The following is a 16731-nucleotide window of genomic DNA, read 5'->3' as shown; positions in this document are numbered from 1 at the left end:
TAATTGTTGTGAAATAATATCAGTCGGTAGATACATTTATATCCTATTATTATTGAGTTTAAAACCATTTATCTTTGTTGTTTCACTCAAGAAATTTTGCTGAACTTTTTTAGCGGTTTGTCTAGTTATTTTGTAATTTTCAAGTAATTCTTAAAACCTTTTTTAAAAATCGATTTTAGTTTAGCCTTTATAGAATGCTATTAAAAATATTAATTAAAATTTTAGTGTTTTATTGGTAGCTGAAATAAGCTGTTAGAATGATAAAATTAACCACATACAATTTCTTGCTTAATAGGAACAAAGTTCAATTGCTTTGTTAGAAATTTCCAATAGAGGCATTTTATTTAAGTTTTGAAAAAAAAATTGAAAATACGAATAGTAAAAGTTTTGATGATAACAATTCTTTTAGTGGAAACAGTTTTCGAGCTTTATTATACTTGAACTTTCACAGGACAAATCTTGTATTCAAAATAATAAAAAATGGCTCTGGCCATAAACTATGTATGTAATTGTAGTTTGATCAAAAACCATTTATTGCTGAAGACTTTTTGATTTAGAAAACTTCTTGCTGTAAACTTTTAATAAGCCTTAAATAACACTCTTTATTGTCTCATTGACAAGTTCAGAAACTTTTAGACGATTGTGTATAAAGTTAAATTAATGCAAAGCAATTCAATTAAATTCAAGCTCAGCCCGTCGGCAAAAGTGGCAGTATGGAAACCACTATTCTACATGTCTATGATAAAACCAAAACTTATTATCAAAATAATCTATGTATCTATTTCAGCGGTACGCTATGAGCTGTTCTTCTCTTCAAAAAACTACTGCGTAAATAGGAATCCAGATTTTTATACTGGTCATGATGACACCAATGGAATGAAATTGACATTTCTACAAGCTGGGAGCTGCTACAATGGAATGGATCCTTGTCCCGAATACATAGAAAACAACTTAATCACTTGCACTGTCTGCTCACAGTATCTAGGTTGATGCTAGTTATTGCCATTAATTCTAACATACCTGTACTTGCAATAACATATTGTGTTTTTAAGCAAAAACGTCAATACAAATTTATATGCTGACACAGCTGTCAATACAAACTTTAAATAATCTAAACAATAAATGACATTGCCACGCTTTTGATTTATGTTAGAAAGTCTATATGGAACTGACGAACTATTTTCACTCTTCTTTTGGCTTATCCGATTTAATGGTCACCACGAAAACTGGTATATTTTGATGCAAAATATGTCATGATCAGTTGCTCATAGGATTTGGTGCAGGAGTGATTTTAGCTGGATGTCCTTTCTACTATCACCAATGATCCTTCTGTGATTCAAACCTCACTGGTTGTATGCCAGCGCACTAACCACTGAACCATGACTGCTTCCATTCTTCTGAAAAGAAAAGTCACTTATTTTTTTAACGTTATGAAAGATACGAGTCTATCAAGTAGACATTTTTTCATTATCAAGGATATGCAGCGGCTAATAGCCTTGTCATTGAGTCAATTATATATAGGTACTTTTTATGGTTCTTTAACAGCTCTGTTTGTGGCCTAAAACTCTGTTACAAATAACTCAACTTCTAAGAACATGTCTGCTGTAAACCTGCTTACAACTTTAGTTCATAAAATCCAAAAAGTTATTGAACAGTTTTTCCACACAAAAATTGACAACTTTGAAATATTATCTGTGTGTTAACAAGCTTAGAAAAGCAGAACTTGTTAAAGTGGAACAATACTTTTATGGAATTCAAAATTAATGCCTGAACTATTTACCATGATGCAGATACAATGATTGGCAGTGGATCACCACTTATAAACACAGATTTAAACTGTTACTGCAAAATATTAGAAAATCAATTAAGAGCTGGTTTTTTGTTTGCTATCTCAAAGATGTTATCACAACACCGGGGAGCTTTAACATCCTACCATAGACATTAAAAATACATAAAGCTATATAACTATATTTTCTTAGAAAAGTAGATATACACTGTATGATAAGAGTGGCTGCAGAATAATACAATCATAGAATGATTAAAAGATTACTACTATTTCGACTTAAGTAGACGCCTGTATTGGAAAGCTTATAAATCTTTGGAAAATTTTACACATTTAAAATAAAGTTGACACAGTTATACAGATAAGCTGAGTCCTCATTTTTTTCTTTTTGGGTTAGTAATTAGCAGTGGGTCAAATTTTTCTTTATTGAATCATTTAATATCATTTTTAGTGGTAACTTTTTTAAATATTGAAAGGTTTATTTTACATGTATGCATCTATAATTTTAATTTTAAATTTTTTTTTAAATAATTTAAAAAAATTGGTTTACACAAAGTTTTTGTATATTTTATCGGAAGGGATCGGTATTTATAGCGTTCACTACTCTTTTTTGGTGTTTTGTTGATAGCATCCAGAATGTTTTAAGATTAAATTCAAAACAGCTGGATAAGGATTCATATACTCAGAAAAAGGTGTGTACAAAATTACGTCACTATTTGTTACTGTTGCAATAGTCTGTATCAGTTATTGCGATTAAGTTGCATCGTGAAGTGTTTGAATAGGTTTGTTTAGTTTTAGGTGCCCTACTTAGCTTAGTTATCACATGCCCAATAAATGATATGAATGTTGTATTTCTTTTCGAATGTATGAGACCATTGCTAGAAATCAAACCATGTACCATCTATATGTTTGAAATCCAAAATCTGCTTTTTAATTTTTATTTGGAGTAAAGGCCCTATTTTTTTACTTGTTTTTTTTCAAAAGTTCTATTAAATTTATTTTTCACTTATATGCTATCTAAACTATGCTTATATAGATATGACTGCATGGCTCACTTCACTATGAGATGCATTGTACATGTGGCATGAAAACAATCATCCAAACTGTTCTGAGCATATAGTTTAACCAAACCCTCAGCAAGTTGAAAGGTAATGTGTAGGTACAACAATAGCAGTGCGAAGTTACAAGCTCACCTATCTAGTATACATGTACTGATCCTCTATTGCCTGCAATAATATAATGTTTTCTCCAAAAAAATAAAACAAAGCCCTGCAGAACAAACTAGCTCTTATCTACTATTGCATAAGGGTATAAAAACAGTTGAATCCTTATTCAAAACTTTCTTGCAACTGCTGCCAACAGAAAACAAAATAGCCAATATGTAAATATATATACATAATAAATACTTTTAATATTAACTAATAATTCATATTTATTAATAATAATTAGTAATTAATACATACAATTGTACATTAACACATTAATGTATCTGTCCTACAAAGTAGCGATTTAAATGTCAGTCTTGGACGTAACTGGCATATATGAGAATCAAGTTAAGTTTAATTGATACAATTCTATAACAAATTATTTTAGCCAATCACATATGTGTTCAATTGACATCATCATAGCAAATTATTTAATCAAATTAAAATTATGTTTGCTTGATCTTTAGCAACGTAGACTTAAATTTCTTTTAAAGGAAGCATTGACAATGCATTAGCTGCAAATTTCATGAATGATGGCTTACCTAAAAAATGCTTTTCACCAGTTAGTGTAGTCTAGCTTTTCATTATTTCAATATAAGTGCATGGAAGCTATGTAATACCTTTTATCTGGTGTCGATAAACAAGTGAATAAAGCTTCTGCTAATGAAAAGTGTTAAATTACCCAGGTCAGAGGTGTCCTTCAAAACTATGGTCTGCCAACTGTTTTAGATGCAAAGCACACATTTGTTCAACAGGTCACTATGCTGAAGTTTCATCAAAAATGGTATAGCTATATTTTAAATGGTGTTAGTTAATTAGAAACAGCCCTAGCCAATGTCAAAAAGCTGTGTATTCAGGGAAGGAAAAGGATGATTAGTAAAGCAAGTTACCTACACGCTATTAGGGAGTTCAAATATAATTTTCTATTTTCACATTAACACTACTGTTTCAAGCTAATCTAGCTCACTACTAAGTAGGCCTCGTAACAACAATGGTTGCAACCTGATCTGTTTCATTGATAAGATGTCTCCTTCAAAGCTTTGAGAATGAGGTGAGCTTAGGGGACTCCCCTACTAGATTAGCTACTTATTAAAAGAGATGTGAACGACAAACCCACATAATCCTTATCACACTGATCTAGCTAAAGCTATAAAAACATCCAGATATTCCCTAGTCGTTCAGCAATTCATCATACATAAAAGCCATGAATTATGTCAGTTGCGGAAAAATTACAGACTTCATTAAATTCCTCAAGCACAACATAGGCCAGGTATCCATGGTGATAGTTTTCGATGAATAAATGTTTGTAGTATAAGGATTGCAATTTGTGGCCTAATTGAACCTTGACATGCAATTACAAGGAACTATATTTCGAAAGTAGCTTTAGTGTGACATGAGCTTGTCAAGCTTTAACTTTTCTCCGACTTGATCTATCACGCCATAAGCATGCACATTGTTATAGCTTTCATTTTGGGTAAGTACGCTGCTAGTAACAACTAACAAACTAGTAAAGATCGTAGTATAACATCAACCCTGTTCAATTTGCTGCCAAATTTTGTTTCCAATTTATGGAATGGTTTGGTTCAGTGGTTAGTGCACTGATCTCCAATCAGTAGGTAAGTGGTTTGAATCACAAAAATACCACTGTTGGTGTCAGGAAAGACCTCAGGCTAAGATTGCTTCTGCATCAAAGTTCATGAGTAAATTGTCACCGTATACTTGTATCAAAATTATAGAGATCTAACTTTTGTGGTGCTGACCCCTTAATGAGAGAAGCAGCGAGAAGAAAAGGTGAAAAATTTTAAATGAGTGGGTCAAATTCTTTCAACAATGCAAGTCTCAGTGTTCTTGTAATTGCATCATGCTTCTATCTTTTGATTCATACCCACACAAGGTTTTTAGTGAATAAAAGTTAACCAACAGATATGCACTGTTGCTCCATCAGTGTGAGAGACCGACATCCAAAACAATAACCATTTTAGTGAATGAAATTCAATTAGGTTACAAAAAGTCTGAATTGAAAAGATAAATTGTAGCCCTTCTACTGCGCCAAACCTTGACAATAAGGTGCTATATCTGTGAGGATTGTGGTGAATCTGAAGGAGCGCTAGAGACTTGCCCTGTATCTTTAAATGCCGACTCATGTCTTTTATCAACATCATCTGCAACCGGCAAAGGCAAGTTGTATATCTAAGATTATGCATTTAGATTAAGAACCCTCGGCTGCTTCTTTAGTTTTCTAATATATATTGCACTTGATAGAAAAGGAGACATAAATAAAATGCTAAAAGCTTATAAAAATAATCAAAAGAATAAACAGATAAATTGTAATCTCTAATAAATCCAAACTATCCAGACTCATTTTCAAAATGCAAAAAAAACCAGCTCGCTATTAGTCTACTTATTAGCTATTTTCTACTTAACATGTCTTTTCTGGCTTTTTAGTAATTCTGGCTAATAACAAAATTAAAAAGTCACGTAGTTTAATGTAATAAAATGTTGAGTTGTCTAACTACCAGATATCTTGGTACAAAAAAAGGGAAACCGTAATATGCTAATTTATATCTGCACAGCATAATGCTAATAAAATAGTTTTGAATAGTTTACTATTATACATATCATACTTTACCGCAGAGCTTCCCCAAAACTTAACTTGAAGGTTAAGTTAAAGGTGGAATTGACCGAAGGTTGATTTGATTAATTCATGTGAGTTGAAATAATTAGTTAATAATAATAACTATAATATTAATAATAATAGATAGTTTTTAACTGATTGGTTGACACCAAAGTTTACATTCTCAATTTTAAACTGTAAAGATAGTTATCTGTTGAATATTAGTAATACCTATGTTATGGAATGGAGTAATCTTTTCATGCTGATACTATTTAGAAATCTATTGGAACTTTATGGAAATGGCACAAAATTCTATGCTTAATAATATGTTCTGTGATATGTTCGTATTGCTTTTTTAGAAAACTTGTTGGTCTGATAAACTATAAATAGAAAAAAATGCAGTGAATGTGTTAAAATATATTATGCTTATGAATTTGCTCAAATTTTTGAAGCTATTTAAAGCCTCTTTATGTAAGAGCAACACCTTTATAGAAATTACATAATCTAAAATTTTTGAATTAAATTAATGTTCTCTGATTAAAAAACAAATTCAAAACTGAATAATGAATGTACAAGTACCATTGACATGTGAAAGCATATTAATGGATAACAAAGCAATTAATTGTTGTTATGTGAGGCTCTATCAAACATTTCAGCTTTTATTTCTGCCATGGTTCATTTTCATATTCAACTGGTGTCTGTGTTTATTAATATGTTTAATTAGATAGCAGGTTACATACATTTTATAAATTATGTTTACCTAAGAGTTTGACCCAAAATGAGAAATGCAGATAAAATTTCTGTACAGTGAATGGTTCTTTATATAAAGCTGCAATAGTAACACACTCTAACGATATAATCATCCCTATACTAATCCCGTCAAGACATGCCTGGGGAAAACTAGCAATCAACTTGATGCCATTTCTAACCAAAAAACTTTGTGTCTAACGCGAGTTTGTGAATTACATTTTTTGCAATGCTGCTACTCAAAAGCCTAAAATATGTAAGTTTAATAGTAGGTTAAGAAACAGGCCTATTTTCAGTTTTCAGCTTATTCTTTGAAAATTCACCTACAGACTTGGTACTGGACAAAATTTAATTTGCGTCTTTACTAGTTTGACACTTGCTTTCACTTTTGCATTGTGCTCTTAGTTTTATTATTAGATGCATGCCAAACCTGATTCCTGAAGGATTTGATGGAGTTTAGAAAAACATAGTATGTTCTGCATAAATACAACACTTCTAATCAAAAATGGCGGTCTGATTTATTATAAAATAAACTCATTAGAAAATAAATTTGCATAAAAAATTTACATCAAAAAAATATGTCCGAGATAATCAGAGGATAACCTTTTTTGATCTTAAAATGACGCTCTTACTATTGATTACATTGTGTTAAAATAGATGTAAGATTAGCTGTTATTGCAGGAAAAACTTGCAATGACTGCAAATTAGAAACTGTCGGGCCAAATGTAACTACTGACAGATATTTTACCAATGTCAAAGAAACAAAAAAGTTGATTACTGATATGGTTGCGAGCAAAAAAGCAATACATTTGTTTTAGAGTTTAGTTTGGAAATTGGCTTAGCCCAGTAAGCTTGCTAAAAATTATAATGGCTAACATCTATGGGATGTAAAATAACTTTTAACAGTGGCATGCATGAGGTGCAACACAACTTTCGAAAGCTGCATGCACAAATTTATGAATGAACATGGCAACGAAAAATTTAGCTGTAGGTTTAACCTTTTGAATGACCTATGTTTTGGTTAAACGTTTTAAAATGAATCCAACTTATACAAAATTAAGCATATCGTGTAACTTACCTGCAGGATAAAGTGTTGTAAAAACTGATTGGCATTCTGAAAAAATTGAACAGTATTTTCTGGTAGTATAATAATATTGTTGGACTAGTTTTAATTTAGATTGAGTCTTTGTTTAGTAGTAGGAAATGTTAAGATAGCTCTCAGTAATTTTATTTTTGCTCAGAAAGAATTCTGAGATATCTGGTTTATAAACCAATATTTTTGTAACACTGCTTTTAAATATGTCGGAATGGTACATTAAAGGGCTTAAGTTTGCCTGGCATTACTGCAAAAATATTAACTTGAAAATTTTGAAAGTTTTTTATGTCTGCAATAGGAGCAAAGCTAAAATGGTCAAGAACATTTTTACCAGTTCCTTGTAGGGCTAAATAGTAGAATGACAATGACTTTGTGTAAAAAATAGGGCATATATGCATATAATTGCTTTCTTATTTGTTTTACTATTGGATAAATCTCTAATCTAATTCTTACAGTAACAAAAAGTTGTGGAGAACAGCAAGCCACTTCTAATTCACTTGTTGGCTGCATTTCCATTGGATATTTTGGATTATGCCGCTGTTTGACTGATGCATGCAACACTAATGCCATAGTTGAAGCCGGGGTAACCAGTAGATCTTCAACTACAATACCAACTACAACAAGATCTGACCTCCCGCCCATACACTCAGTAACAGAAGTTAGACCTCAAAATCGGTCAATAGTTAACGAAGAGTTCCCTCGGAGGTTGGGAGAGTTGATTCAGAATGCTATAGTGCCCTCGGAACGAGTTCATGTCTTGACAAGAAGTGCTTGGTACTGCTACCGTTGCATTGATTGTGGAACATCTGTTGGTGTCTTGACCAATTGTGCTTCTCAAACCAGCTGGAGATTTTGTATTTATTCTATAGATATCGATGGCAAAAGTAAGTTCTACCAATCAAAAAATTCATCAGCGAAATAACTGAAGTAACTTTAAATATCCAGTGAAATAAACTGAACTTCAAGAAAACACATGTATTTTGTAAATAAAAATATATTTAATTTTGTTCAAAAAACAACAAATTTTTTAACAATATATTAAAAATGCTGCAAGCCTAGTTTATTAGTGACATTTATTTTTTGAACTGTATAGGGTTAAAGGAAGTAGTTCCCTACTCCTAGTAAAACTAAAACTTATAGCAAAAACGATAATTATCAGTTCATTAAAACGATCAAACAAATTTAAAAACAAGCATCGTGAAATTTCGAACAAATAACTTATCTCATATTAAGTTGAAACCAAAGTTAGAAAATGTATTAACCAGTTGTTGGTAATAAAATGAATAAATGTTTTGGTTCAAATGGTGATCGTTTACTGGTTTCTACCTTTTCTCATTGAAAAAAGAAGACAAACCTGGACATAAATGTTCTCAAGTAGTGTTCAACTGAAAATTAATTCTTTTTCAGCTTTTCTCACTACATATTTAGTATTTTTGAATCTCTTTGGTTTTGATTGTTCAAATCTTTTAGGCTAAACCATGAATAAAACAGAACTTACAAATACTAGTTTTATTTTTCTAAGCAGGATCTCTGATAATGTCGATATTTAGATGTTTTACTATAAAGAATGCATTGACATATTTTTTACAAAAAGGATATTTGAACTTTTTTTCAAATTTTTAGTTTAGAATCTTTTAAAAATAAAGTTAGGTTTCGCGAAAACGCACTGATAAAGAAACAAGTTAGGACGTAAGAAGTAACAATTAGACAATTTTATAATATGCAGGCGATAAATTTTCCCGCCACATAATCTGATGGTTTGAGATAACAAAGTAATATACAAAAGACGTTCTTATAATGTCAACCTTCTAATACACTATGTTTTGTTAAAAAAATAATGAATTTTTTGCTTTGTATTATATAAAAATCTATGACATAAATCGTCAATTCAGTGCAAGTTGTCACACTCAGTTCGATTAATGATAATCTTATAACTGACCTTAAAAAAGTTGTTTTATCTCTTTTATCACTCTGGGAAGTAAATGGTGGGTAAAGACGTATTTTCCATTTGCACGATTTACACGCTATTAAATATACTAATAATCTGGTTGTCTAATAATGTCTCACTTTTGATCCCTTTAGACGTACAAGTTTTTGCAGCATAAGCAGCTGCAGAGAAAAAAGTAGAAAAATTCAAATTCAATTAATATTGAAGGATTTTTCTTTCATTAACTTAACATAAGTCTATTGGCTACCTAGACCTTAAACAAAGTGAATTGGATTTAAAAAAAGAAAAGTTGTTGATACAAACCAGCAATGTCACGGTTGCTGTGCATATATTTAATTGAAAAGTTTTGTTTATTAAAGTTTTTCCTTTTAAAAAGGCCAAAAGGATGAGTTAAAATAGAGCCCACAGCAAGATAAGCAATTTACATGTATATTAATGTTTTATAACGTAGAATCTCTACAGCAAAAACAAATTATTCATGATATGGGAATGTCTATTATATAGCTATTTGTTAAACAATTAATGTGTAATTCATGACACCCTATTGTGATACTTTCTTGAAACGACAAAAACTTTGTGAAGTACTTTTAATTTTCAATAATTGCAGTTAATCGATATTGTGGGTCAGACAGTCTAGAAGAGCAAGTAGAGTATGGATGCAATACATTATTTGGTTGGACTTACTGTAAATGCGCTGAACCACAATGCAACAGAGATCCTTTTTCAACCACAACACCGAGGATTATAATGACTCAAGCAACCACAACACCAAGTGTTAGAACGGCTCCAGCTACTGCAACTCAAAGCGTAGTCAGAACTCAAGCAACCACAACTCAAAATTATGTAACAACTCAAGCATCCACAAATCTGAGTTTGTCACATCTCCCAATATGGACCTGCTACTCTTGCTATGATTGTAAAGAATCTACCGGAAAACTAGTTAACTGCTCAGGAGAGGACGCGGTAAAAACATGCTATCACGTAACATACCCTTCTGGACGAAGTGAGTTTAACAGAAAAACTATACATGTAAATAAATAAACGACATCTACGAAAATATGTACTGCGCTTTTTCATCATTACCAATCTATCAAATTCTAAATTATAAATATCTATCATCAGCAGCTACATTTAAAGTTTGCTTTTATAGCAATTGACCATGTTTGTGAGATGCGGATTTGCAAAATATTTTGAGATGTTGATTTCGTAAGTAAAACACAGTTTACTGTTGCCAATAGAAATTGCTAAAGTGCTAATTTGAATCGATGCTTTTTTAATCGAATTAAATGCTCATTTGAGAAAAAAACCTAAACAAAATGTGTTATGATAGCAAAAAAGTTAGAAAACAGCCACCTGCTTAAAAATAATTATTGTTTTAAGTTTACTTAAATTGAAATAACTGCGTACTTATTACAAAATATAGGATACCAACTATAGCCAACTGGCAGCATCGGTATACTTTTGGTTTCATGATGATAGTAAAAAACTATTTTGAGTTAGCCTTCTGTGTGCATACGGCATACTAGGAAGATTTACTTGAAAACAAAAAGTAGAAAATTAGCGAATGAAACATGCACTTTTACAAACAAGAAAATACAGATTACTTTTAGTTAAAATCAATTTTTGACTTTTCAGTTATGCTAATCATATAGTTTAATCAAAAATGTGAAACACCAGTATCTATATCCAGGTGAAGCCTGCAAAAACACTGTTTTTAAGGTGGTTTCGTGTATGTAGGTGGTTAAAAAGTATCTCAATTTTGGTTGTGTAAAGTACCCTACTTGTGATGTTTGTTGTAGTTTTAAGATCATGTGGTCATGCAGGAGTGGATATTGAAATTGCGCAGGTCGGATGCCGAGAAACACATTCTGGGCTTACATGGTGCCGCTGTAGAGAAAGAGGATGCAATAAATATCCCAACATGACTGAACAAGTTCAAGAGACAAAAAGCAATGCATCAACCGTGTTGTCAGGAGAAGCAGACCAAAATGGACAAGAAGATGAAATGGTGGAAATATCCTTGCAGAGAAATATATCATTTGGAATGAATATTTCAACAAGCAATGCAAGTACCCTACCATTCAACATGTCAAACTCATCAAATTTTGAGAGTGAACTTGAAATGTTTAATTTTACTAGCGAATCTGCCAAAAATTCAATTAATAATTTTACAGCAACGGACATTTTAATAAACAATACAAATAACTCTTCTAGTTTTACTAGCTCAACTCTTCACGTGACCACTACAGAAGTTTTACATGATTTTCGACTTTCTGAGTCGACTACCAGAAGAACTCAAGAAACCGTAACTGCCGATGACATGGATGCGGAAGTGACATCTACAGCAGCACAAGTAGAAGAAGGAGAATCATTCTTTTGCTATAGTTGCACCGAGTGTGGTAGAAGCGCAGGAAACTTAATAGATTGTAGCCTTTTTCATGAAAGTCGCCACTGCACTCTGGTGAGAAAGCCAAATGGTCAAGGTAGGAATAACTTTTTATTTAAAACAAACATGGATTTTTAAATAGTGTCAAAACTTAATTTTAATAACTTTTATTTTGAGATTTGTTTGCTGAAACGGTTTTAATGAAATAAACTTTTCTAAAAACTTTGCATTAATACCATTTGGTGTATGAAGTGAGTTTAAGTGGTATTTTCTAAGAATTGTATTCACACAAAACACTCAATATCGCCTGCATATCTCACTAGCGTTGAAGGCCTTTGATGTTTTTGGTTTGGTAAATACTGCAAAATAAATGTATATAAAAATGAATATGATAGAAGTCTGAATTTTTTGACTTGTAGTTAATAAAGCCATAGGCTTACAACAAGCAGCTAGATAATAATTCATATCAACTCTATAAACTTTCGTAGATATTTGATTAATTGAAGAAACTTAATGTTTTAAACCTATACAATGTGAATCTGTCTCATAATACTGCATACTATGATAGTAAGACTGTACTTAAAATAAGCTATGAACTGGAATTTGATGAATGACAATGTGATTAATGGTTTGCATAAATAAAAAAATAAAACGTTTGTCTAAACTTTCTCATGAATTCAGTATCAATTTCAAATGTTAAAAACTAAAAAACTAGCAAGTTATTTTGTTCAATAAAAGTTTGAGTTAGCAGATGACATGTGGCTGTTAAACAAATAAAGAACAAATATACAACCTAAATTAATGCACACTAAATGGCCAAAAATGTAACAAAACACTGCTACACTCAGAACTTTGAAAAACTAACAACAATAGTTTTTATTTATTTAATAGCTAACATTTATTGTTCAGTTTTCTTTTTTATTTAAAAGAAGCTTATACGCATGTTTCAACTTAAAATTTCAAAAAGTTGGTATTGTGAACTTTTCAAGTTGCTGTTGTTGCATTTGACTATAGATTAATAACTGGTTTTTATGCTTGCTTTCAATTTACGCTAATTAAATTTTGTTTCGATGCACAAATTTGTATTTGCTTGTTTTATTAATTGACAACAACAGTTATATATCACTCAGAAGCCTTCAAAATACTACTAACTAAAATTTCATAGGTTAAAAAGAGACATATTCAATGCTAAGCTATTGGTAATCTGTAATGCATAACCCAATAGTTTCTTCAAAAGTAAAACCTTGAGAATAAAATAATTGCTAATTTGCGAAACTACTGCTTAAAGTAGCACATCATTGCATGTAATTGCTTTACTAAAACTAAAAGTCTTTAGAATTGATGTATACACTCTAGAATTGCATGTGTGAAGCAACATAGGGAAAAACTACCTGAAATGAGTGGAATAGGAATATCCGTAGTCGTAGAGGTATTGATAAATTTTCAAATTATTCACTGAATATCCCCTTTAGTGAATAAGACCAACAGAGCAGTTACATGTAGTTTATACTTGAAGGTATACAAAGTAAGAAGCTTTCTCTCTCTCCATGATCTGTGCGTACCTAAGCAATCATGCTTTTCTCCAATGAATTACAATAGCCATGAAGTTCCTTTGGCGGGTTTCAATGGTGTTTGCGTTTCCATGATGCCTTCTGTTAGGTGTTTTTATTGAGACATCCTTAGTTTTTAGCTGCTTGGCTATAAGCTTAAAGAAGAGCTCTTCCAACCTTTGTTAGGTGTTGATTGTTACAAATAATTTATAGTAGTCTTGCATGATTGTTAGCCATCTTCATCATCAATGCTTAAGCGCAAATGGGGGACCAGTTTAGTCACCGACAACCCAATCATCTTAGCTCCCTGATCTTAAAGATTCATAAGTGATTTTAATGATTTATTAAAATTACTTAAATTATTTATTTAATATTTCGTAATTTTAATGATTTATGTCAATCAAACTTGCTTGTTTAATTATTATGTAATCTTAAGACCACCAGGTCAACACAATAAATTTAAAAATTTGGAGTTTGGATGTTTTACATGTAACACAATTGTGTACACCTACTCTTAAAAATATGTTCTATACAATACCATACTATACTATAATTTACTATACAATACTATACTATACACACTATTGGCTACCATATTACACCAAACCATACTATACCATTCTATACAATACCATACTATTACTTACGTACTATGCCATACTAAACATTACTATACTACACTACGCTATACTATACTTTGCTATACTATGCTATAATATATTATACTATACTATACCATACTATAGTATACTGAACTATACTATACTGCACTGTACTGTACTATACTGCACTATACTATAATATACCATACTACTCTATACTATACTATTCTATACTGTAATGTACTGTACTATACTGCACTACACTGTGCTATACTATACTATACTATATTACACTATACTACACTTTATTATACTATACTATACTACACTATACTATACTATACTATACTATACTATACTATACTATACTATACTATACTATACTATACTATACTATACTATACTATACTATACTATACTATACTATACTATACTATACTATACTATACTATACTACACTATACTATACTATACTATAATATACTATACTATGCTATACTATACTATACTATACTAACTATACTATACAATACAATACAATATAATGCAATACTATACTATACTATACTATGCTATGCTATACTACACTATACTATATTATACTATACTATACTACACTACACTATACTATACTATACTATACTATACTATACTATACTATACTATACTATACTATACTATACTATACTATACTATACTATACTATACTATACTATACTATACTATACTATACTATACTATACTGTACTGTACTATACTGTGCTATACTAAATTCTTCTATGCTATGTTATATTATGATATGCTATACTACATGTATATTATACTATACTATAATATGCTATACTATCCTATACTACACCACACTATACTATGTTTTACTATACTATACTACACGACACCATACTACTTAACACCATACTATACTTTGTTATGCTATTCCATACTATACTGTACCATACTATGCCATACTATACCATTCTATACCACACTATACTACATACACTGTACTATATATGTGTTTTAGTTAGTAGATCTTGTGGGCAAGGGAGCGACCAATTCCACCTGCCTGGATGTAATACTACCTTTGGATGGAAAATGTGCGTGTGCTTTGAAGATGGTTGCAATGAGTACCCTGATATCATCGATGACCGTACTACCTTCCCACCAACGATGATGGAAGTGGAGAGCACAATTAGGGGCTCCTTCTTTTTTTGTCGACTCTGCTTCGATTGTGGCGAAGGAACAGGAATATCTTTTCCTTGTTCTGGGGTATCATCATGCTCTCTGACTATTACCCAAAATCGCAGTACGTTCAGAAATGGTAAAACCTATGCTTATGCATGATACAACAATTTGAAACACTTCGGAATGACTTGCGCGGGCATATTTTAGGACTTAGGAGTTTTCAAACTACAACACTTGAATGATTTTCCAAATTATTATGTGCTCTGATAGATAGTCGTTAATTTGAATAAAGGGAACATTTAGGTATTTATGAGAAATTAGAAATTTCTTTTCAATATTTCTTTCATTATTGAAAACAATATTGAAAGAAGCTGAACTAAAACTTTAAATAGCTATGAGACAGTGTAAAAATCTTTTCTTTTTGCAATTAAATAAAATTGGACTTTAATCTTTAAAATATTTTAATAAACTAGGCTAACTGGGCACTTTATACTTTTTAAAGATAATTTGCTGCAATTCTAGTACTGTCTCCCACTGTTTATCTAGTAAAAACTCGAAATGTTGAATATTTTTTAAATCTGTTCCTTTTTACTACACAATTTTTTTTCTGAAAAATGTACGTCAAGGTTTTATGATAAAATTATATGAAGCCTTAAATACTTGTTCCTAGTTCAAAATACGGAAAAAATTTTACCTATGTTTTTTTAGTTGTGAGAGATTGCGGGTCTACTGAAACCGACTTGATGGTTCCTGAGGAAGATGCCTGTGTGACTTTGGATAATTTTGATGTTATGTGCAAGTGCTCCACAGAGAACTGCAACATATATCCAGAACTTACTGCTTCTGGATGAGTGTAACTTTGGTTATAGTCTTCACTCATTTATTACTTGAATATTTATCTGTTCATTCATGTTTGAAGTTAACTGAATTGATTTTCGATAATAAAATTTACCAAAAAATTTGTATCTTGAGTTAGATACAATATTTTTATTTACTCAAATGCATGCGTGTATTAAAGTATTTATATGCACTGACTAGATGGCCTTCTGGGTTTTGGACACACACAACCATAACATGTACACTATTTTACCTTGCACTATAAATAAATATCTGGGTTTTTTTCAAATTTTTTCTCAAGCCAATAGCTCTAAAATATGACATACATGTACATGTATCTGTCAGTGGTTCACTGGTTTGATTCAACATAAAGGGTAATTAGAGATATAGCTCAACAATATTATTATAGTGTTTCAATATACTCTCTTGTGGAAACAAATACTGAAGCTAAAAAATTGCAAAACCCACTTGTTAATGATAAAAAAAATTTTAAAGCATCCCTAAATGCTTTTAAAAAAACATTCTTATGCTTGTTGCATAAATATATTTAAATAGGGCTCACTCAGAGAGCATTCCTTGTTTACAAAATTTCAATTATAATGCTTTGCCGTTGCAGTAAGTTTGCTTATTTTTGCTCGATTTGTTTCATTTACTTAATAAAGCTAGGTAACTGAAAAAAGTTACGGGAAACCGCAAACCCTTGTTTCAGTATAAAACAATTATATAAAGATGTTGCATATAATTTTTCCATAAAAGCACTTTTAGATTTTTTTCAGAC

General features: G+C 31.1%; 2 protein-coding genes across 2 annotated transcripts in view; both read left to right on the top strand.

Annotated features, from left to right (window-relative positions):
- Positions 1-1130, top strand: part of LOC137407137 (collagen alpha-1(III) chain-like) — a 49660-nt gene extending 48530 nt beyond the window's left edge. Inside the window, exon 24 of the mRNA XM_068093738.1 lies at positions 788-1130. Within this exon, the coding sequence (XP_067949839.1) occupies positions 788-990 (203 nt within the window). The 3' untranslated portion in view covers positions 991-1130. The remainder of the gene's footprint in view (positions 1-787) is intronic.
- Positions 1131-7913: 6783 nt separating this feature from the next.
- LOC137406273 (uncharacterized) lies at positions 7914-16618 on the top strand. Its single transcript, XM_068092814.1, has 5 exons — positions 7914-8329; positions 10001-10396; positions 11193-11876; positions 14956-15237; positions 15825-16618. Exons 2-5 carry the CDS (start codon positions 10141-10143, stop codon positions 15965-15967), a joined length of 1365 nt encoding a protein of 454 aa, XP_067948915.1. The 5' UTR covers positions 7914-8329; positions 10001-10140; the 3' UTR covers positions 15968-16618.
- Positions 16619-16731: the final 113 nt, after the last annotated feature.

Source organism: Watersipora subatra, chromosome 10, assembly GCF_963576615.1.
Source record: "Watersipora subatra chromosome 10, tzWatSuba1.1, whole genome shotgun sequence".
In the NCBI taxonomy this organism is placed as follows: domain Eukaryota; kingdom Metazoa; phylum Bryozoa; class Gymnolaemata; order Cheilostomatida; family Watersiporidae; genus Watersipora; species Watersipora subatra.
This window is presented reverse-complemented; position numbering and strand designations above follow the sequence as displayed.

Excerpts from the sequence above, each read along its gene's own strand:
- LOC137406273 (XM_068092814.1), top strand. The coding sequence starts at position 10,141 with ATGACTCAAGCAACCACAACACCAAGTGTTAGAACGGCTCCAGCTACT. Across the intron at positions 10,397-11,192 it reads AACATACCCTTCTGGACGAA|TTTTAAGATCATGTGGTCAT; the intron begins GTGAGTTTAACA and ends TGTTTGTTGTAG. Across the intron at positions 15,238-15,824 it reads GACTATTACCCAAAATCGCA|TTGTGAGAGATTGCGGGTCT; the intron begins GTACGTTCAGAA and ends ATGTTTTTTTAG.